We start from the raw sequence: 24,070 nt of genomic DNA, 5'->3' as shown, positions 1-24,070 counted from the left end.
TCTTAGCCCTTAATGATCATACACTGCCGAACAAGAGAGGACCTCTCCCTCGGCTGCAAGGAACAGTGTTGCACTCTCCACTTATATGAATCCCGGGAATTAAAACCTTTTGCAAACATTTTAGAAACCACAATATATATACTTTTATCTTTGCAAAACAAATCTCAACGGTTGAAATCGGCTGCCGGCAGTCTTGGTTTCCAACAGTGAGAGCGCATCCCCGATCATTACCTTTGTCCGACAAAGGGGCTGATCCTGTCACTATGATCACCCACTCAGATGAATTCTCGGATTGTCCCAACATACCCAGGTTTTGACCCCCGCTAAGGATCTCACTGATTGGTACATCAAAGACACCCCGATCCGACACCTAGTGCAGTATCATAATCGAGTCTAGGGGTCGGGTGTAACTTTCCAGTTTTGCCCATCAATCTCCAAAGTCCAGGGCAATACTAGAAATCTGGTCCAGTTCAAAGATTCAATTAATCCCACACTGTATGTGTCTGGGGTCTCACCCCGGTAGCTGAGACAAGCCACCTCAACCGACTTGATGGCACCACAGTGTCAGCCTTGTTAGGATAGGTCTCCCCAGACTGACCCACTGGCTGTGAACTTTGTAACTAACACGAGTCTCAATAAGTGTCTAGTTTAAGGGTATTAAACAGAAACATACCAAGGGAACATGAATCAAATATGCACTTTTATTCATTTACAATAAACTCATAAAGTACATCAATTTTGATTGAAGCTAAGGGCATACAAAACTGTCTAACACGTTCTTATAACCAAATCAGACCAAATCTGAAACCAAAATTAGGGAGGGATATACCTGATACAGAATCCACACAAGAATGCTCCTCCCAATGTAGATGATCACACCCAAAGAGTATACTAAATCCTCCCTCCATTGAAGATGACACAACTAAGGATGAGGCATGATCAACAGGTAGTTCTTCACCAAGAACCTTTGATTCTTTAGCAAGAATTGAATGAGAAGTGAGCACAACTTCAGAATTGTTTCTTCTAGCAAGAAACAATATCAAGATCAAATCTTGATTAGATCCAAGAATTGAAAATCAAATAGGGTAGGGCGGCAAGAATAGGATGAAAAAGAACTGAAGGTAGAAACAGTCAAACTGAGTTGTCTTCCTGATCCAAATCTTTATTTGGATATGGACTCTTTAAGTGATAAGGATAATTGTTTATCTTATCTACAGATAAAGATCAGCTTATTCCTAATCAAATTAGGAGTTCCCTTATCCAAATATTTATTTGATCTGGACTCTTTAAATGGATAAGAGTTATTCTCTTATCCTTATCTACTGATCCAAACCCAGATCTGCCCCTATTTAATTAATCTAATTAACCCAATACGAAATGGGCTTTTAGGCCCATTAAGCTTTCAGGCTCACTTCTTTTTATTGTTGGCTAAATCGACTCTCTTTAAATGGCATGGGACCCTAACATTGATCTACACATAAGCCACATGGGTTCAACCTAGCCTCTATTACAAGGCCTGGCTGAATTCATTGTTGAATACAATGAACCCTTGAGTCCATCACTATGGGCTCTTAATGGGCCCAACATTTACATTAAATGGTCCTTGGGTCCAGCCATCTTATGAAGGCCCAAGGATTGTGGGCAGATGTAAGATTAGCCCATTAGGTATAGCCCTCAATGGTCTTACACTTAACCTCTCAGCCCTTAATGATCAAACACTGCTCGACAAGAGAGGACCTCTCCCTCGACTACAAGGTACAATGCTGCACTCTCTACTCACATGGATCCCAGGAATTAAAACATTTTGCAAACAATTTGTGAAACCACAATATATAAGTATATCTATATATAAATATATTTTGCAAAACTAAATTTCAAATACATTTGAAATCCAATGCCGATAGTTTAGGTTTCCATCAGAGATAATGCATTTTCCCGATCATTCACTTTGTCCAACAAAGGGGCTGATCATATTACTATGATCACCCACTAAGATGAATTCTCGGACTGTCCCAACATACGTAGGTTTTGACCCCCTCTAAGGATCTCACTATTTGGCATATCAAAGATAGCCCAATCTGACACCTAGTGCAGTACCATAATCGAGTCTAGGGGTTAGGTGTAACATTCTAGTTTTGCCCATCTATCTCCAAGGTTCAGGACAATACTGGAATTTGGTTCAGTTCAGGGTTTTAAGAAAACCCACACTACATGTGCCTCGGGTCTCACCCTGGTAGCTGAGACAAACCACCCCAACCAACTTGGTAGCACATCGGTATCAACCTTGGTAGGATAAATCTCCCCATATCTATCCAACGGCTGTGAAGTTTCTAAACTAACACGAGTCTCATATGTCTCCAGTTTAAGGGTATTACACAGAAAAACACCACAATAACATGAATCAAATATGTACTTTATTCATTTACAATAAATGTCATAATGTAAATCATGCCGATTGGAGCTATGGGCATACACTGTCTAACAGATACCACTAAAGGAAGGGTTAGGATCCATCATATGGCTGGCCAAAATTTAAAAAAAATTCTAATCATTCGGGAATCGAATTCCCTATGTTTCGAAAAACTACATTTTTCAAGACCGGTCTTGCACTGAACCAAACTATATTTGAATCCAACTAAATAGGGAGATGCAAACCTGATACGGTTACCACAAACATAGATCCCAAGGTGAAAAGTTCATGCCCAAATCAGTCATAAAACCAACCTCCACTAAAGATGGCGCAGCATATTCTTGAAGTCGGTTCAACAACGTAGTTTTCAGCAAAACTGCAATCCAACTGCTTGGATCGAATTAGGGAGGTGAGAATGAAATTTGTTTGAATTTTTCTTGCAAAAATCAGAAGAAAACTGATCTATATCAGTCCCAAAATAGTTGTGGTCGAATTATGGTTTCTTGGAAGACAAAAGAAGAAGATATAGTAGAATAGAGAGAGAGTTCTTAATCGGTTTGACCTCTTCTTTTATTTCTTTATGAAGTACTTCTCCTCTTAAGAGGATGGATGCTCCATACCCATTTCCAAACCCAGAAATCACCCAAAGTTGTCATGTGACATCTTAATTAATTATATTAATTATGGGCCTTAGGCCCATCATCTATAAGGCTTATGACCCAAGAGTGTTGCATAGCCAACTTATGCCTCATTTGTATGGTGTGGGACCCCACAATGACCTCACATAAATCCACATGGGTCCAGCCCAACCTTTGCGAAAACGCCTGGCCAAATTCACTGCTAAACATAGTGAACCCCTGAGCACATCGCTATAGGCTCAAAACGGGCCAAACATTTTACACTAAAATGATAATTGAATTTAGCCATCTTATGAAGACTCAAGGATAATAGATTTAAGTAAGATAAAGCCCATCAGGTAATCAACCCTGTAATGGTCTCTTACACTTAACCTCTCGTCCTATAATGATTAAACACTACCCGATAAGGAATGACCTCTCCCCTGGCTGCAAGGTGTAGTGTCACACTCTCTGCTCAGATGGATCCCGAGAATGAAAACCTTTTGTAAACATTTTTCATAAAACATAATTTATATTTATCATATAAATATATTTTGCAAAACCAAATCTCAAACACAGTTGAAATCCACAGTCGACAGTTTAGTTTTCCACTAGAGAGAGTGTAAAGCCTATCATTCACTTTGTCCGACAAAGGGGCCGATCCTATCACTATGATCACCCACTTAAGTGAATTCTCAAACTACCCCAACATACCCATGTTTTGACCTTCAATGGATCTCATTTATTGGCACATCAAAGACAACCCAATCCAACACCTAATGCAGTACCATAATCAAGTTTAGGGGTTATATAACTTTCCAGTTTTACCCATCAATCTCCAAGGTCTAGGGAATAACTGTAAAATGGTTCGGATTCAGTGTTTGAACCAAACACACACTGCATGTGATTTGATTGTAACCTTAGCAATTGAGACAAGCTACCCCAACTTCTTTGATAGCACATCAATGTTAGCCTTGGTAGGATAAACTCCCCAAGTCGTCTATTCAACAGTTGAGAACATTTTAAACTAACACGAGTCTCATAAGTATCCAGTTTAAGGGGTAATTTTATAGAAACATACCAATATCAACATGAGACAATAATGTACTTTTATTTATTTACAATAAATGTATTTATACATCAATCTGATTGGAGCTAAGGGCATACACTATTTAACATCTTCTTCTTCTTCTTCTTCTTTTTCTCAGATCCATTGGAATACACTGTTTGACACTGTGCACTCACCCCTTCCTCTCGATAGCGGCGACGAACCAATAGTAGGTCTTCGTCTGTTCTCTCTCTCTTCCCCTCTATTTCTTCTTCTTCTTCTTCTTCCTCCTCCTCCTCCTCCTCCCCGGCATTTCCCTCATCTTCTCTTGTTTTCATCACCGTCGCTGCAAGTGTTGCAGCAGCAGATTCGAACTCAACAGTGGCACCCCCTTCATTCTCCCTCACATTTTTTCTTCGGCATTTCCGCATCCTCTCCTCCCATTTCTCTTTCCCAAAATCTATTGTGTTTACACTGTTCACTTAGTCTTCCTTGCGACTGAATTGAACCAACAGTGGGGTAACTCTTTCTTTCCTCTGGCCTCTCTCACTTTCTCCCTCTCATTTCTTTCTCTCTCACTCTCTCCCTTGTTTCATCATAAGTCTACTATTCATCACCCTCTCAGTTGGGAGTTGCAATGGTAGAACTCCCCTGTTCACGTTCGATCCATCATATTTCTTGATAAAACCATTGATCCCAACCTCACTAATCCTCTTTGTTTCCTTGTTATCATCATCTCCTGGCTCCTTCTCCATTCCAGATTTCCCGTTTGGACAGGAACTAGACGTAGCATCAGCAGTAATCTCGTTAGACAAGCCAACAGACCCTCCATTACTGGTTGTTCCCAATAACATAGATTGCTCAGATACCGGAGCCGTGTTTGCTGAAAGACGAAGTATCTGAGATCGAAGCAAGTTGGACCCCTTCCGTTTTTTGCATTGATAGCTAGTGGTGTTAACCGAACCACAGTCACCTGAGATCCTGCCCTCGATTACTAGGTGAAGTCCATTCTCCTACTCCTCTCTGCATTCATCAACATTTTGGGTCAGGCCTAGTGAAGCTCAAAGCTAAGTGACTTACAACAGCAGCAGTAGAAGTTCTTTCTCAATTCTGTTAGTCGACTTTGGGTTTAGACACAACAGGTATTTCCCCTCCTCTCCTATAATTAGTTTTCTTTTTTGTTTAGTTGGTTTCTAGTCTATTTCTCTTGCATTGGTCCTGGTAGAGGAAAGGGAAGAAGGCCGATGGAGGTGGTGAAACCAACTTCTATAGTGTTTCTTTCCCTTCTGACTCTGCCACTATTTTCTTTTTTTTTTTTCTTCTTTTTCCTCTTCTTTTCCTCTGATATTAATCTTCTCTCCGGTATTGATTGGTCTATGTGATTGTTGGATGCTCATTGCTCAGATTAATTCTTCTTATGGTGTTAAATTTCTTTGTTATAGTCAGGGGTTGATTTGCATAAGTCAATTTCTTATTTCTGTTTTTATGAAAATCCTTAGTTTGTTTAAGTTTTATGTATCATAACATTTAGTTCCATTCGGTCTGATAATATATGCTTAGAGTAATAGATCTGTTAAATCTGGTTTTGTTTATCTTTCACTCTAATTCACATATTGAGAAGATAGTTTCTTTCCACACACCGTAGTAGTTACCATGTTTTTGTTGGATTAAATATTCACTTTGTATTTGTGCTCGTTTGGATTTTCATGTGGGCTCCACTTATTGAATTCGGGAGAGGGATTGGTCAGTGGGTGCCCTGAGCTTTTAAGTCACTAAGAAATAAAAAACATTTTCCGATATAAATCCCAGAGGTCTTATAACCTCCTTTTCATTTATTTGATGGATAGCGACTCCAATTCCAACCCAAGTAAACCATTTTTTTGACCCTCACATATGGTATGAAAAGAGTTTTGATCAATCAAAACTCACCCATAAATTTTGATAAATAATATTCCCACTTTTATTAATTATGATTTATCCTTCAATTATTTTTCCCATGTGTTGGGCCCAACTCATGTGTTGGGCCAGACTGACACATGAGCCATAGGCAACACGGCCGTGCCGCCGATGGACCTGAAACCCCATGCCGACCTATTTACACAATTACACCACTACCACAAACCCACAAACCATCGGATTGCATGCAAACCACAATAATAAACAGAGGAAGTGAAACAGTCACGTTCCCATTTGATGGTCGGGTCTGAACTTCTGATTAGCCACGACATCCATCCACGTGGTTATTATTAGGAACTGAAAAGATCGACTTCGGTCAGGGCAAATCCGTACTCACACCGTCCCAACACCTCTCGCAACCTAATATCTCCCCTGAAATAAAAGTACATGAATGTAGAGATATTCTCAAATAAAGATTCTCTATTCGAGAAATTAGGAAACCCGCGCAGCGAACTGCCAACCCAATCTGGAAAACTCTTTTCCATTTCTCTGATTCACTTGCAAGCGTTGAATTGAAGCCACAAACAAATAATAATTAAAAGACCAGGGTGACGCAGCAATCCTTCTCCTTGGCCTTGGGTGGAGTGGCGGAGGACTGCCTATTCATGCTTTCCTAAATCCTAATTATAAGACAAAAACCAGGGTTTGAGCTGTGCCACATCGCCAAGGTTATACAAGAATTCATTGCCGGAACAAATTTCAATTACTTCACACGGAAATATTACTTTCGGCCGTCTCCTCCACAACCTCAGCTTGCGTAGTAAACTAACTCCTCTCGACCTCCCACAGCTGGGTAAATAAGCTGCTGACTCATATGTGTACATACTGTTCGCTGAAATGCCTTGCTGGATTCCTTTTTCTTCATCATCATCCTCTTCTTCTTCTTATTGTAATTGTACAGTATGCACCTTTATAACTGCCATGTCAAAAACAGCTGTCACCTTTAAGTTTTCTGACGTGCTAAAACAAAAACATGCATATTGGGGAACACCCCCTTGAAGCTGTTGGGATAACCAGATATTCTAATTCCAACAGTTGGAAGGGTGCATTCAGGACAATAATTGAGAACCTCTTGCCACTCTTTCTCCCTTGGCAATGCAAAATTGAATAACTCTGAATTCACTTATTTGTTAGTTTTTTCAAAGGAAAAATTCTAAATTTTGTTTCTTTTCTTTTCTATAAAATTTTGGTTTATTTTTTTTTGAATATTCCAAATTCTTTTCTATATGCGATTATTGTTCGTTTCTATACTGCCGTTTGATCTGATTTAGTCTGATGCGGTGTTATCTTCTAGTTTTCCAATTTTGGCTGGTTGAATCCTAGCTGCACTCAAGCAAGGGCTTCAAGATTCCAGATTGCATGTGAATTCCTTCAAGGATAACAAGAAGGCCATAGCTTTTAACTGATTTCCAGACAAGAAAGCCGGCATTCTGATAATCATTTATGTTAAGTACTTATGGCATCAATGGATTTATCAGAAACTATATGCAACTTTGCCAAATTTGTGTTTATGGTCGCTTCAACTTTGGTAAGGGTGTACATTTTCTTCATCAGTTCAAACATAGGAAATGTGTTAGAACGATCAAGAAAAAGATCAGGAAATCTATCAAACCTTGTGCCAAGTTGGTAGAAAGTGTCTCCAAAGTATACATGAGGGATACTATTGGAAGCATATCGAATATATTGAGGTATTCAACATGGGATTCTGCTCAAGAACAGTTGGGAAAACTTCCGGTGAAATGGGATTCTTACACAATCAACCAGGTTCTAAAGACTCATCCACCAATGGAGAAAGCTTGGCTATTTTTCAATTGGACTTCCCATTTAAAAGGGTTTAAGCATGACCAGTTCACTTACACCACAATGCTGGATATCTTTGGAGAAGCTGGGAGAATTACATCAATGATGTATGTATTTCAGAAGATGCAGGAGAAGGGTATAAAGATTGACACAGTGACATATACGTCACTATTGCATTGGCTTTCTAAAAGTGGGGATATTGAGGGGTCACTGAAGATGTGGGAAGAAATGAAATTTAAGGGTTGCCATCCAACAGTTGTTTCTTATACTGCATTTATGAAGATTCTTTTTGATAGTAATAGACCTAAGGAGGCTACTGAGGTTTACAAGGAAATGCTTGAATCAGGATGCTCTCCGAATTGTTACACATATACAGTCTTAATGGAGTATCTTGCTGGAATTGGTCAGTCTACACATATACTCTTTTTTAATTGTATCCTGTTTTTGGTTTCTCTGGTTGTTTTGTTGCATATGTCTATATTTTTGGTAAATAGTAAAATTCTTTTTCCTTTAATATTGTTCCATTATCCATACAATCAACTGAATTGTTTTTTGATGCTTCAAAATCCATGTTTACCATATAATTTCTGTTCAGAAATTATACATCTTTTTAGACATTGCCTCTTATTTTCTTTGAGATCATTTTTTCTAGGTTCCTTTTCCTGACATGAAGCTAGAATGTAAATGTAAATTTACCATGAATAGGCCCATTGCATTGTATAGTGAAGATTGTGTTCTGAATATCTATACTACTTGTAAAAGTGTGAATGGGTCTTATTTTCTGGAATTTTCATTGGACAAGATTTGCCCCTTGATCTTTAGGTATCATGAGGTAAGTTTGTATTTAATAAAAAAAGCTTTAATTGAGACAATAAACCAAATGAACAACATTTATGAATAGAAAATTTAAGACCCCATCTATATCTATACTACTATTAAAAGTGTGAATGAGAGTGAAAAACTTTTGTTTGACTAAAATACCTCAATTTTTTAATTTGGTCCCTCTCTAATTGTAAGGACAGAAATGTAATTTGAATAACCACTTTTCTCCTCATTCAAATCCCTCTCATTAAGTCTTACATTTAAGGTATTAACTCCTATTTACATTCACTAATCTTATTGTTGACTAGAATACCCCTATTTTTGAATTTTATACTCTAATTGTGAGGGAACAAAATGTAATTTGAACTACTACATTTCTCCTCATTCAATTCCTTCTCATTAAGTCTTATAATTAGGGTATTAACTCTCATTATTTCATTGAATCCTATATTATTTAACCATATTAAAGAAAAATAAGTATGACAAAGAATAATTGTTTTATTGGTGATAGAAATAAAACACAAATTTAAAACTAACCCAAAAGTGGAGTTGTTTACTTATTTGGCGGAGAGTCAACAATTCAACCTTTTGGGTCAAAATGTGTCAACTTTTGATGTCATAGTTAAATAATAATAAAAATAAAAAAAAAAGATGAAAACACACAGAAGTATAAAAAATACAAAAAAGATTGTAGAAAACATTTGGGCACATCTCTAATATCGTATATTCATCAGTGTGAAAAATAAGAATACTTTTTATAGATATAGAATATAAAAAAGTTTGGAAGCATATTATTTACTAACATCACCATCATCATCATCATCATCATCATCATCATCATCATCATCATCACAAAAGTTGCCACGTGCAAAGCACATGCATACTTACTAGTGTTACATGGTAAAGCGAAGTTGAATAACAAAACCCTACCCAAATCTAAATAGGTTTTTTATTTCATTAATCTAATCCTTGCATAGTGGTGGTACGGTTCTTTTGAAGATTGTTAGAGATGGTTTGTGTTGGGATCCTATCTAGAAAAGGTCTCTATTTCTATTTCCACAGTGGTAATCTAATGTAATAGTTTGATGAAATTTAAAGACTTTTAACCGGTCAACTTTGTTACTATTTTTTTTTAAGTTTATTGTGCTCGACATTTAGATTTTAGATTATGGATCTGTTTGTTCTCAATCTCTCCTTTTCGTGAACCTTTCTCAAGGCAAGCCATATATTGTTTGGAGCTCCTGCTACTGATGAATGCATAAATTCTAGCAATTGGATTGTAGGTTGAAGTTTTATTTTCAAAATCAATAACATGAAGATTTATAACCATTGATGGAAAGGCTGACAATAAATGGCGGTCTCTTCAAACTATATTTCTTACTATGGTGTTCTTTCATCTTTACAGTCCTACTTGTCAATATTAACAATTGTTCCAATCCTATGAGGGATGGAGCATATTAAAACATTTAAAAAGAGCATCTAGAACTTACAAATTAAACAACTATGAATTAATGAACATGCCTTCTCCAGAAGAGAAGTCTGATGTTTGGCTTGTATTTCATCATTGAGCTGGAACTTGGGCAGCATCCTACTAGGAAAACTTGCCATTAACTTACCATATTGTTCTCTTTTGTTTTGTTAAACACAAATCAGTGCCAAATCTTGGCATTGTGTATTGAACCTTTTATTCCTTGTAAGTGGAAAAATATTAGCCATCAACATCAAACAGTTGCTTAAACCTGGTAGGGCCTAATTAGATATGTTGGCCAAATTGTACACTAATGTAATTCGGATAGTGGATAAGTTTATACAAAGAAGGCCTAACCATTCACCATTAATTTAACCTAATGTTCTTGATGTTGGGATAAGGCTTGGATGATGATATTTTTTCTCAGTATTTCCTACCAAATAAAAGTTGTGGAAGTTCTGGTTCTTTTTTAAATAAAGGTGGTTAAAAGTGCAACTCTTGTTCTCTTGTAACATGCTTAGCTATGAGCCTATGACACCTTAAATGGAACATGAACACTTCTAAAATTTTAATACCATCCCTTCCTCCAATTGCACTCCCAAATACGACTGCCTCTATCCATAGAAAGGAGAGTTACACCTCTTTACCTAGTGCAGTGCATGAGCTACCAAAAAATCCTAGGTTTTTGTAGAGATCTATTGCTCTTCTTGCTATGCTTTTCTGATTAGCTTTCTTTTCTTCTGCTACTGGTTTCAATATGCTAGTGCATAGCATCCCGGATGGAGGTGGTTTTCTCTAGGGATGGATGCTTGTGCAACCCAATTGCATCTCAGTCCAAAAGAAACATCTGGTTCCCCATGCCACTGGGGGGGGGGAGGTTGTAGTTGGGGGTTTTATCTCATGGCTACGAGTACCTAAACCTAGCCAGTATGACAAATTCAAATTGGTAAAGCCAATTTTAATTCAGAGGACAGAAGGGTGCGGTCAGAAGATTGAAAGGGTTCATAGTAAAATCTTTTTATAATAAATTGACCCAAGAGGATGTGCAGGATTTCCCTTGGCATGTAATCTGGAGTAAGTTTATCCCTTCAAAGGTGGCTTTCTTTGTTTGGTCTGCCTATCTGAACAAGATACTTGCAAAAGACAACCTGATCAGGAGGAGAATGGTGATTGACTCACCTGTTTGTGTGTTATGTAATGGAGTAGAAGAGTCAGATGACCACCTGTTGCTACATTTTAGTTTTACATACAACATATGGGTGAAAATCTTTAGAATTTTCGCATTCATAAAACACAAAAAATCTTTAGAATTTTCAGCATTAAAAGTTACTGCCCTGCATCAGTGGAAGCTTTTGTAAAAGGCAGGTAGACACATGGTCTGAGTAAGAGAGGGAAAACTCTATGGAAAATGGTCCCAGGAGCAGTTTTCTGGTCGATTTGGCAGGAAAGAAACTCAAGGCTCTTTCGAAGTAAAGGCTGTCAAGAAGAGGAAGTGTGGCAAAAAAAAAGTTGGGAAGCTGCTGTCTCGGTCATCTGCACATCTATCAAGAAATAATGTTCCCCTTAGTTCTCTCTTTCATTTTGAAAACCTTTTTGTAATGACAAATGGATAGTGGTCTAATGTTTGTTTGTATTCCCATAGCCTCTAGTTGTACATGGGTCTTTTTCTCTTTTTCTTAATGAATCAATACTTACCTCTTCTCAGAAAAAAAAAAAAATCAAATTGGTAAAGCCTTGTCTTCAAATTGAATTGTTGATCATGATTTATTCCTAGGTTCTCAATGTGTGTCAATCCTCATTTTTGAGGGTTTTCTTGTTGCCCTTCTTGCAGTTATCCTTTATTGACTTGGAAGAGTAGTCTTAGTATTTTCTACATTCTAACTTTTTTTTTTCATTTGTTTTAGGTAAATTCAAAGCCGTTCTAGAAATTTTGAGCAAAATGCAAGAAACTGGAGTGCAACCTGATAAAGCTACTTGTAACATTTTAATACATAAATGTTGTATTGCAGGGGAGACATCAGTAATGAAAGAAATCCTTCTTTACATGAGAGAGAATTCACTTGTTCTTCGTCACCCAGTCTATATGGAAGCACTTAAGACCTTGAAGAACATTGGTGAGACTGCTGATCTCCTCAAGGAAGTCAATCCCCACGTCTCCTTTGAAGACATCAACAAGGAGAAACCCAAGTCCAAAGCAGCCATATCTGATGTACATTCCATCATTGACAGAGGCATCATATTAAATCTTCTAGAAAGACGGAATTTTGTTGCTATTGAATACTTGATTAATGAGATGATCAATAAGAATATTCCATTGGATTCAGAGCTTGCTTCTACTATCATTCAAGTAAACTGTGAAAACCACAGACTAAGTGGTGCTTTGCTAGCCTTCAAATACAGTGTAAAAATGAGTGTGCACATTGATAGAGTTTCTTACCTCTCTCTCATAGGTTTATTCATCAGAGTTGGTTCATTTCCTGTTGTCATGGAGGTTATTGAACAAATGATAAAGGCAGGAGTTCCTTTTGGAACATATATGGTTTCACTTTTGATTTACAGGTTTGGGTCTGCCCAAATGGCCGACTCTGCTGCAAAGATATTCTATTCTTTGCCTGATGATCAAAACTTGACCACTTATACTGCCTTAATGGGTGCCTACTTCAGTTCAGGGAATGTTGATAAAGGACTTGAAATCTACAGGATCATGAAAAGGAGAGGAATCCATGCATCATCAGGCACATATGAAGTATTATTAGTTGGTCTTAAGGAAGCTGGTAGGGTTTATGATGCAGAAACTTGCAAGAAAGAAATGAAGAGCCTACAACTTGGTCAACAGTTTCGGGGAGTTGTTTCTTTAGAAGAAACACTTTGTGACCTTATCTTTGCTGGAACTGTGGTCCCATGACTAGCAGTCATAGGACCTTGAGCACCCTTCCCGTTATTGACTTCGTGTACTAATCATAGATCCTGCTAGAAAAGAGGACAATGGTGCTTTCAGCAAAGAAATGAATTCCCTACAACATGGTGGCCAGTCATGAAGGATTGGTTCCTTAGAAGAAAGTCTTATTGACCTAATTTGGCAGTTCCAGGACCATAAAGAACCACCTCAATGTTCAATTAATTCACCTTATTCCATCTAAACTGCCAGAAAATGGCAGAGTGGAATTCACAGATGTGGGCAGGTGGAAATTTTGTGATTTCTCCCCGTCAGGTATCTACATGATGAACATGGAGTGAGATGATAAGGTTTTTCTCTCTAGTTTGTAGGCCAAAATTGTGGGTTGGCGTTCAAGTTGGATGCACATGCATACCCGCATATGTATTTGGATATTACATAGCTGAGCGCCTCCTTTTCTAGCTGAGACATGGATTATACCAGATTTGCAGTATTGAATATGCAAATAATGAATTGTAAGTCTGTTTCCCCCTTCTCAGGCAAAAATTTCTTGCGATATCTGCATGTGTTGGTCCACCAAAAGGACTTGTATACATGGTTCTAGTGTGTCATATAGCTTGTTATTGATAAAAGAAATGCTAAATTGCTTTGAAAATTATCAGTTATGTGCTTGATGCCAATACATGTTGTCATTGTAGAATAAGCCATTAGAAATTAGAATCACATGACCGCACTAGGTGCAATACTGCAATGGCAAAATCTGATCATCACAGCACATTTGTATGGAGTTGACAAATATGAATCTGACCTAATTGTGAACAGTCAATGTTCTCTCCTTATGAATGATTCTTGTTTATTGTTCTGTTCCTTTTGTTTCCTGAGTGACTATAAATTGTACTGACCTTGAAAGCTCATTAGTAAAGTAACTGATGCCACAGTGTGGGATTCTATTAATAGAACTAAAAAAGCTGCTATAAGCTGCATTCTACGTGTTTCCAGTGGATCCTCTGACTCAGTTTGGAAGGAGTACAAATACAAATATGTAAAGTCCAAAACCTTGCATATTGTATTATTTTGTACATATTTGTATTTGTACTCTTTCTAAACTGTAATTATTCATGGAGAGAGAGGCGAGAGAGAGAGAAGAGAAGAGAGAAGAGGAAGATACAATTGAGAGTCTCAAAACTATATCTGGCGGCAGCCAGTTTGTTTATTTACATTAACTTAATATAAAGGAATGAGAAATTACAAGTATGCCCCTGGTGGCACTCCCTAGTAACAAGCTAATAAGAAAAAAAGAAACTAATTGGCTGACAACATCTTAAGCTGACAGCACACTAACAACAACTGTAAAATAACAATTAAATAATCCTCACAACACTCCCCCTCAAGTTGGGTTGAATATGTCTATCATGCTCAACTTGTCACATAACTCATTGTGCCGCGAGTATGGAAGTCCTTTTGTGAGGACATCAGAAAGTTGTTCCTTGGAGTTGACATAAGGGATGCAAATTTCCCTTTTTTCCAATTTTTCCCTTATGAAGTGTTTGTCCACTTCAATGTGCTTGGTCCTCTCATGTAGGACAGGGTTGCTGGCAATGTTTATGGCTGCCTTGTTGTCACAGTAAAGAGACAGAGGATTATGATCAACAACTCCAAGCTCCCCTAGAAGGTTTTTTAGCCAAAGGACTTCAGCCACCCCATGTGCCATAGCTCTATATTCAGCTTCAACACTTGACCTTGTTACCACACTTTGTTTCTTGCTTTTCCAGGTCACTAGCTTTCCTCCCACAAATGTGCAATACCCACTTGTGGACTTTCTATCATCCACAACACTTGCCCAATCAGCATCTATAAAGACTTCCACCTTTAGGTGATTATTTTTACTGAATAGTAGACCTGTTCCTATATACTTTTTTAAGTATCTAAGAACTCTCTTTGTTGCCTCCATGTGTGGTTTCTTAGGAAAGTGCATGAATTGGCTCAAAACCCCAATTGAATAGGCAATGTTTGGACGGGTCATGGACAAATAAATCAACTTTCCCACTAACCTTTGGAACTGGTTCACATCTTTTAGAGGTTCACCATCATAGTCACCCAATTTGTGATCAACATCCATGGGAGTATTTGCTAGCTTTGCACCTAACTTGCCCGTGTCTTATAACAGATCAAGGGTGTACTTCCTTTGAGAAATGAAGATACCCTTTTTGAGCGGGCGACTTAAATTCCAAGAAAATACTTCAGGGGACCTAAATCTTTCACTTCAAATTTAGATGCAAGGAATTGTTTCAATTTTAGTATTTCTGAACTCCAATTTCTTGTAATGATGATATCATCCACATACACTATCAATATAACAACATGTTCCTAACATCTCTTCACAAATAGTGTGTGATCATACCGACATTGCATGAACCCTACCTGCTGAAGTTCCATGTAAAACTTATTGAACCAAGCCCTGGGAGATTGTTTTAAACCATAGACTTTCTCAGCTTGCATACCTTATTTTCACTTCCCTTCGCACAAAATCCAGGGGGTTGAACCATGTACACCTCCTCTTCTAGGTCACCATTTAAAAAAGCATTCTTTATGTCCAGTTGATGCAATTCCTAGTCAAGGTTAGCAGCTAATGATAGGAGGACCCTAATTGAGTTCATCTTAGCTACTGGAGCAAAAGTCTCATCATAGTCAACCCCGTACACTTGAGTGTACCCCTTGGCTACTAATCTTGCTTTGTACTTTTCAACTGTCCCGTCCGCCTTGTGTTTAACTGTAAACACCCACTTACAGCCCACTGGGTTTTTCCCCCTTAGAAGATCCACCAATTCCCAAGTTTGATTTTTATGGAGGGCATTAATCTCCTCCTTCATAGCATCTGTCCATTCAAGGCATTTTAAGGCTTCTGCAATATTTCTTGGTCCTGGGAGTCTAACGGTATCGGTTGCTCAATGTTTGGCTGCTCCACATCTCTATCACATTGCTGATCTCTACGGCGTGTACGTTGGAAGACACAAAAGGGAGCAAGGTCCGAAATAGAAGGAAGAGAGACTTGGCGAACCTGAACCTGCTTTTCCTCTTCCACACTAGTCTCCCCTTGAGAAGCAGGGAAGAACGGTTCAGACTCCAAGAAGGATACATCCATAGACACAAAAAACCTATGACTAACGGGATCAAAACACCGATACCCTTTTGGAGAGGAGGGATACCCCATAAAGATACAAGGAATGTATCGAGGGTCTAACTTACCCCGAGACGGAGACAGATCATGGACAAAGGCACGATAATCAAAAACTCTCATGGGAATGGAAAATAAAGGGGACTGAGGGAGCAACAACTGATGAGGGGCCATGTAGTTCAGCACTCTGGAGGGCATGCGATTGATGACATAAGCAGCTACAAGTATAGCATCCATCCAAAACCTTTTTGGAACATTCATGTGTAATATCATCCCTTGAGTTACCTCAAGGAGGTGTCTATTTTTTCTTTTTGCAACACCATTTTGTTGTGGTGTTCTTGCGCATGAGCTCCTATGAATAGATCCATGGGAGGCAAAGAACTCATTGAGCTCACCATGGAAATATTCCTTTGCATTGTATGATTGAAAGATTTGTATTTCAACATGGAATTGCGTAAACACCATCCTCTGGAAGACTTTCACAATCTTTGGAACTTCGTCTCTACTACTTATAGGGAATACCCATGTATATAGCGAGAGAAATCATCGATCAATGTGATAATGTACTTATAATCGCCCTCAGAGATTATAGTAGTAGGCCCCCATACATCAGAATACACAACATGAAAAAGAAAACTTGATCTTTTATTATTTGAGTGAAAAGTTGTTCTACATTATTTGCTCAACTGACATGTTTGACACTGGAACTCTAACACTGAACATGACTTAAATAAAACTGGCAACAAAGACTTTACTATTTCAAAAGAAACATGACCTAACCGACTATGCCACAAAAATTTTTGACTCTTATTTGATTGACTATGACTCTAAGGACGACACTGAGAGACCAACTTTGTTGTCAAGAATGTAGAGACTATCCACTAGGCTCCCTCTACCAATCGTCATCCCAGAAGTTAGATCCTGAAAAACACATGAACTAGGAAAAAATGTTACACTACAGTTTAAAGAGTTTGTGATATTACTGATTGAAAGCAAATTTATAGGAAGTTGAGGGACACGTAATACACAATTCAGGTTTAGGCCATGGGGAAGAGATATTGATCCTTGACCTGCAATGGAGGGGAATGATCCATCTGCAAGCCTCACTTTATCCTTTCCTGACAAAAGGCTATAAGTCTGAAACAAGTTTGGCTTACCGGTCATGTGGTTAGAGGCCCCTGAGTCAATGATCCAAGGGGAGTCAGTGGTAGTGTTGACATGGAATGCAAAAGCCGTATTACCTAATGTAGATGCAAATGAAGGAGTACCAGTAACTGAACTATCCATCTGTCGCAAAGCCCTACCGTATGACTCCAAGTGATCTCTAAAGGAATTCATGATATCTTCCTTGGGGTCAAAATCGGTAAAGTGGTCCTGAGTAATACCAACAGACTGAGTATCTTGGGTTGCCACATGTGTTGCATTATGTATTGTATTCGGCTTCTTCTGACCTTGTACTCTACCATGTTCTTGGCTCTTCACTGCTCACTTGGGCTTCCCGTGAATCTCCCAACATGTTTCACGTGTATGTCTCGAGCACCGATAGTGGGTACAAAACTTGTCTTTATCATCAGCCTTCTTGGAGTCACTTTTCTTTCCCATATTGTTATTACCTATTGCAACTAATGCTACCTATTGCTCCCCCTTAGTTGTAACCATCTATTGACAAGATATGATTTGCTGCAAATTTAGAAAGATTTGATTTGATTGATTACAAATTTGAATAAATTTAGGAAATATTTGAATAAAATTAGGAAAGTCATTTCCTAGGATTAAGGGAAAGATTTAATCAATCCCTAATTGAGAGATATTATAGGAGTAATTGAGAGAGATCCTAGGAGTTTGTCTCCCCTATCTTTTCTTATTTAAGTTGTATGCTCAACATGTTTTATCAACACACTATCAATACAAAAGTATTTCTTTTTCTCTCCCTTTCTTCTTCTCTTCCTCTTTATTTTTCCACATGGTATCAGAGCTTTAGGGTCCGATCATGAATTTTAAGGCCGCCATGGTTGGCTCTGGTTCAGCCTCTTCGAATGCTACCGGTGGTGTGACATCTTTGGAGGGAGGTATTCAGTTAGCGGCCATCTCTCTCTGAGAATTCTCTTCAGATTACCATTCACAAATTGAATGGAAAGAATTATCTTGAGTGGTCTCAGTCTGTGCGGTTGGTGATAGATGACAAAGGGAAACTCGACTATTTGAATGGCGAAGTAAAACCGCCAACCACTGATGATCCAAAGTACAGGCAGTGGCGTTCTGGAAATTCTATGGTTACCGCCTGACTGATCAACTCTATGGATCCTGTGGTTGGAAAACCATTCATGTTCCTGCCGACTACTCGTGATGTGTGGGAAGTTGTCAGGGAAACCTATTTAGATCTGGACAATCATTCACAACTGTTCGAACTAAATACCCGAATGTGGAAGATGCAGTAAGGTAAGCGTGACGTAACTGCTTATTATAATGAGATGATGGCTATTTGGCAGGAGCTAGATTTATTTGAAGAAGAAGAATGGGTTCAGGGACGTATCTTAGGGCGAAAGCCCTTGCCTACTATAAGAGAAGTTTTTTCAGAAGTACGTGAAGAAGAAGCACGGCGGCAAGTGATGTTGAAGAATGTTAATGAAACAAACTGAGAATGAAGGGTCCGCTCTTGTGGCCCGAGGTGCAGATGTAGACGGAGATAAACAAGGAGGAAAGCAAAGACCTTGGTGTGATCACTGTAAAAATCCATGGCATACTCGGGAAACTTGCTGGAAGCTGCACGGGAAACCAGCAAGTTGTAAGAAAAAAATCAGACAGTGACAACAAATCAAGGGGAAATGTCCGCGCGCTTCAAGTAAGCAATTCGGATCCAGGGCAGCAATCATCCTCGGAGTCTCCTTTCACAAAAGAACAAATAGAGCACTTGTATAAAATGTTTCAATCTCAATTGTTAAGAAACTCTAACCCATCCTGCTCTCTAGCCCAGTCAGGTAATTTTTTCACTATAGCCATTGCTTGTACCAAATCTAATGGCTCCTGGATATTAGATTCAGGTGCCACTGATCATATGACCGACACTTCACAATTCATCTCTTCATATACACCCTGTGCAGGGAATCAAAAGGTTAAAATTGCAGATGGTTCCTTTGCTATTGTTGTTGGGAAAGGAACTGTGTCTTTCTCCTTCTCTAAATCTTAAAGATGTTCTACATGTTCCTAATCTATCATACAATCTCTTATCTGTCAACAAACTAACCCTTGATCATAATTATCGGATTAATTTTTGGTCTTCTTGTTGTGAATTTCAAGATTTAACCTCGGGGAAGATGATTGGGGGTGCTAAACTGGATGGTGGCCTCTACCTCTTTAATAAAGGATCAACCTTTGGAAGGAAAGACCGACAGACTTGTTTTAGCTCTATCTCGGTTTGTAGTGATAGTGAAGTTTTGTTATGGCATTATCGGTTAGGACATCCTAGCTTTCAATATTTACGCATCTATTTCCCAAGTTATTCATGAATAAAAATCATTTGTGTTTTAAGTGTGAATGTTGTGAATTAGCAAAGCATCATCGTGCTGTTTTTCCGTCCCAACCATATAAAAAATCAAAACCATTTACCATGATTCACAGTGATGTTTGGAGTCCTTGTAGAGTAACAACTCTTTCTGGAAAGCGTTGGTTCATTACTTTTGTTGATGATCATACTAGGGTCACTTGACTTTTCCTTTTAAAAGAGAAATCAGATGTTGAAACTGTGTTTAAAACTTTCTATAACATGGTTCAAACACAATTTCAGACTCAGATTAAAATTTTTCGAAGTGATAATGGAAAGGAATTTTTTAACAATGTGTTGGGGAATTTTTTTGCTGAGAAAGGAATTGTACACCAAAGTTCGTGCAATAATACACCTTAACAAAATGAGGTGGCTGAAAGGAAAAATAAACATCTCCTTGAAGTTGTTAGAGCCCTAAGTTTTCAAACTAAGGTTCCTAAGTATCTTTGGGGAGAATCCGTTTTAACAGCCACTTATTTGATTAACAGACTGCCTACACGAATTTTGGATTTTAAAACACCCATACAGGTTTTCATTGACTGTTTTCCAAACTCTCGACTAGTGACAAACATTCCCTTAAAAATCTTTGGAAGTGTGGCCTTTGTTCATAACCATGATCCTAAACGTTCAAAACTTGATCCAAAAGAACATAAATATATTTTTGTAGGCTATCCCACTAATCAGAGAGGTTACAAATGCTTTGATCCAGTTTTGAAAATGATGTTTGTGACTATGGATGTCACATTCTTTGAAGGAACCTCCTACTATAGACACTCCCATCTTCAGGGGGAGAGCAACACTAGTGAAGATGGTCTTTTAGTTGATTCTGATTTAATGTTTGAATTTGTCCATAATGATGTTCCTCACAACTAGTCACCGAAAGAAAGTAAGGCAGAAAATACAAAAGCAGTGGAAACAAATGAATTAAATATTGAAAATGAACAACCTTCGATGATGCCATCTCAAAATAAAAAAGCTGAAACAACAGAGATGTGTGCAAAACAGTATAAAGGCCTTGTATATTCAAGGGAACATCTAGCACTAAAAAGGAGAGACACTATTCTGCAGCATCAATAAGTATTTGATCTGAGGGTGGATCATGAAATTCATGATAATTCTCCAAAAAGACTTGAAAATATTCCTCCAAGTAATTCTAATTCTTCTAGTCAGCTTGATATTCCCATTGCTCTTAGGAAAGGTGTTAGGTCTTGTACAAAACATCCTCTGTCAAATTTTCTATCTTACAAAAATATTTCACCTTCATATTGTGTCTTTATTTCACAAGTGTCTAGTGTTTCCATTCCTAACAGTATCTAGGAGGCTCTAAATGTTCCTGAGTGGAAAGAAACTGTTTTTGAGGAGATGAGAACTTTGGAAAAGAATGCTACTTGGGAGAAAGTGGATCTGCCAGATGGAAAGACAGTTGTTGGTTGTAAATGGGTGTTCACTCTAAAGTACAACTTAGATGGATCATTGGAGAGTTATAAGGCTCGCCTAGTAGCTAAAGGCTTTACTCAGACGTATGGAGTGGACTACTCTGAGACCTTTTCTCCAGTGGCGAAACTAAATACAGTTCGAGTACTCTTATCTGTTGCAGCTAACCTTGACTGGCCACTGAATCAGCTGGATGTGAAGAATGCCTTTTTGAATGGAGATTTGGAAGAAGAAGTATATATGGAGCCTCCACCTGGTTTCACTGAGAAGTTTAGAACTAAGGTATGCAAGCTAAAGAAGCCTCTATATGGACTTAAACAATCTCCTAGAGCCTGGTTTGAAAGATTCACAAGGTTCGTTAAAAGTCAATGATATAGTCAAGGACAATCTGATCATACTCTTTTCACAAAAAGATCCACCGAAGACAAGGTATCGGTTCTGATTGTCTATGTTGATGACATAATCTTGACTGGAGATGATATTGAAGAGATGAGCAGACTAAAGTAGAGCTTAGCCAAGGAATTCGAGATTAAAGACTTAGGCCAACTAAGGTACTTTCTTGGAATGGAAGTGGCTAGATCAAAGAAGGGCATTGTGGTTTCGCAACGAAAATATATTCTAGACCTCTTGAAAGAAACTGGAATGAGTGGATGCAAACCTTCAGACACTCCGATAGAAGTTAAGGCTAAACTGGGAGAAGTTAAAGATGGGGTTCCAGTAGATGCAGGTAAATACCAAAGGCTAGTAGGAAGATTGATTTACTTGTCACATACACGTCCTGACATTGCCTTCGCTGTGAGCATGGTGAGTCAATTTATGCACTCCTTGTACGAAGAACATCTTGAAGCTATCTATCGAATTCTTAAGTATCTAAAAGGCACACCAGGAAAATGACTCTTCTTCAAGAAAAATGAGAAGAGAGGGGTTGAAGTGTATACAGATGCGGATTGGGCAGGCTCAATCACTGATAAAAGGTCAACTTTGGGGTACTGCACATTTCTTTGGGGCAATTTAGTTACTTGGAGAAGCAAGAAGCAAAGTGTAGTTGCTAGAAGCAGTGCTGAGGCTGAATTCAGATCAATGGCTCAAGGAGTGTGTGAGATTCTTTGGCTAAAGAGGGTGCTAGCAGATCTTAAAAGACCAGTGAGTTTTCCTATGAAACTGTATTGTGATAACAAGGTAGCTATCAGCATTGCTCATAATCCGGTTCTACATGACAGGACTAAACATGTTGAGATTGACAAACACTTTATAAATGAGAAACTTGAAGAAGGAATAATTTGCACTCCGTTTGTACCAACCACTCAGCAAGTTGCAGATGTTTTGACTAAGGGCTTGTTGAGACAGCCATTTGAACTTCAAGTTAGCAAGTTGGGCATGATAGATATCTTTGCACCAACTTGAGGGGGACTGTCGACAAGATATGATTTGCGGCAAATTAAGAAAGATATGATTTGCTGCAAATTTAGAAAGATTTGATTTGATTGATTATAGATTTGAATAAATTTAGGAAAAATTAGATTTGAATAAAATTAGGAAAGTCATATCCTAGGATTAAGGGAAATATTTAATCAATCCCTAATTGAGAGAGATTATAGGAGTAATTGAGAGAGATCCTAGGAGTTTGTTTCTCCTATCTTTTCTTATTTAAGTTGTATGCTCAACATGTTTTATCAACACACTATCAATACAAAAGTATTTCTTTTTCTCTCCCTTTCTTCTTCTCTTCCTCTTTATTTTTCCACACCATCACACTCCGCCTACTTTCCTCAAATCGAACGAGGGCGTACACCTCTTGAACCCAAGGCAACTCTTTACTTCCTAAGATCTGAACTCTCAAGGGTTCATAAGCAGGGTTTAGACCCAACAAGAATGCAAAAACCCACTGTTGAGAAACCAGCTTCTTATAGGCCTTAGCATCATCATCGTGTTTCCAATCTATAGCTTGATAGTGATTCAATTCTTTCCACACTGAATTAAGGGCTGAATAATAGGCAGACAAACTACGATTCCCCTGTTTACAGGTTGAAGATTCAGCTTGCAACTAGTAAATCTTGGCATAATGCCTTTGCTCAGAATATGTGGTTTTGGCCTATTCCCAAATCTCACTAGTGGTGTCTGCCCACATAAAGTTCTTCTTCACATCAGGTTCCATGGCTGCAAGGAGCCAAGACATCACCATACTGTTTTCTTGGTCCCACCTATCATGTTCAGCTGCCTCTCTTGGGTTCTTTCACTCTTCCATTTATGTAACCAGCTTTTCCCCTTGTTGTTACATAAAGTTTTACACTTTTTGCCCACTCCAGGTAGTTTAGACCATTTAAAGGGGTAATGAGCATGGGAAACATCATGTTTTCACCTCCCATACCAGTTGTGCTACGGGTTGGTGTAATCCCCGATGAAGCTGAATCATAGTTTGCCATTAAGGGAGAGAGTCTACACTACAATAACCAGAATTACAAGTGTACCATACCAAATCCCACACAACTACACAACAGCCACAATCAAAATACTAAACCCCCAAGAAATTTACTTCTGGAATGAGAGAAAAGAAAAAGCTGCTGAAATCAACCCAGTAATGGTTCAGCCATTAAAACAGCCCAATAATCAGTCCAGCAACCGGCCGTTAGAATAGTATACTAGCAGTTCGACTACAGCACATGCTTACTAACAGTTCAACATCTAAATGGTGTAAAACCAAAAAATAAGGCCTTCACACCATTGGCCATAGAAAAAACACAAGAACACACCCTGTCCAGCACCTGTACGAAGGTGCAAACCCAGAAATTAATTTTTGCAGCATCGAACAAAGAGAAGGGAGTCTTTACTGCATCGCCCTTCTTCTGCTAGGGTTTCCTTGGTGTTATGACCAAGGAAGAACCCAAAGGAAGTAGCCGCAAGTG

The 24,070-nt window shown here is 38.4% G+C and overlaps 1 protein-coding gene across 1 annotated transcript; it reads left to right on the top strand.

Annotated features, from left to right (window-relative positions):
* The first annotated feature begins 6,110 nt into the window (after nt 1-6,110).
* EMB3111 (Tetratricopeptide repeat (TPR)-like superfamily protein) lies at nt 6,111-13,697 on the top strand. Its single transcript, XM_088947859.1, has 3 exons — nt 6,111-6,824; nt 7,326-8,234; nt 12,026-13,697. The coding sequence occupies exons 2-3, from the start codon at nt 7,475-7,477 to the stop codon at nt 13,024-13,026; spliced, it is 1,761 nt and encodes a 586-aa protein (XP_088803985.1). The 5' UTR covers nt 6,111-6,824; nt 7,326-7,474; the 3' UTR covers nt 13,027-13,697.
* Nucleotides 13,698-24,070: the final 10,373 nt, after the last annotated feature.

The sequence above is a fragment of the Nelumbo lutea genome, chromosome 1 (genome assembly GCF_056320005.1).
Source record: "Nelumbo lutea isolate HS-2025 chromosome 1, American lotus-T2T, whole genome shotgun sequence".
In the NCBI taxonomy this organism is placed as follows: domain Eukaryota; kingdom Viridiplantae; phylum Streptophyta; class Magnoliopsida; order Proteales; family Nelumbonaceae; genus Nelumbo; species Nelumbo lutea.
This window is presented reverse-complemented; position numbering and strand designations above follow the sequence as displayed.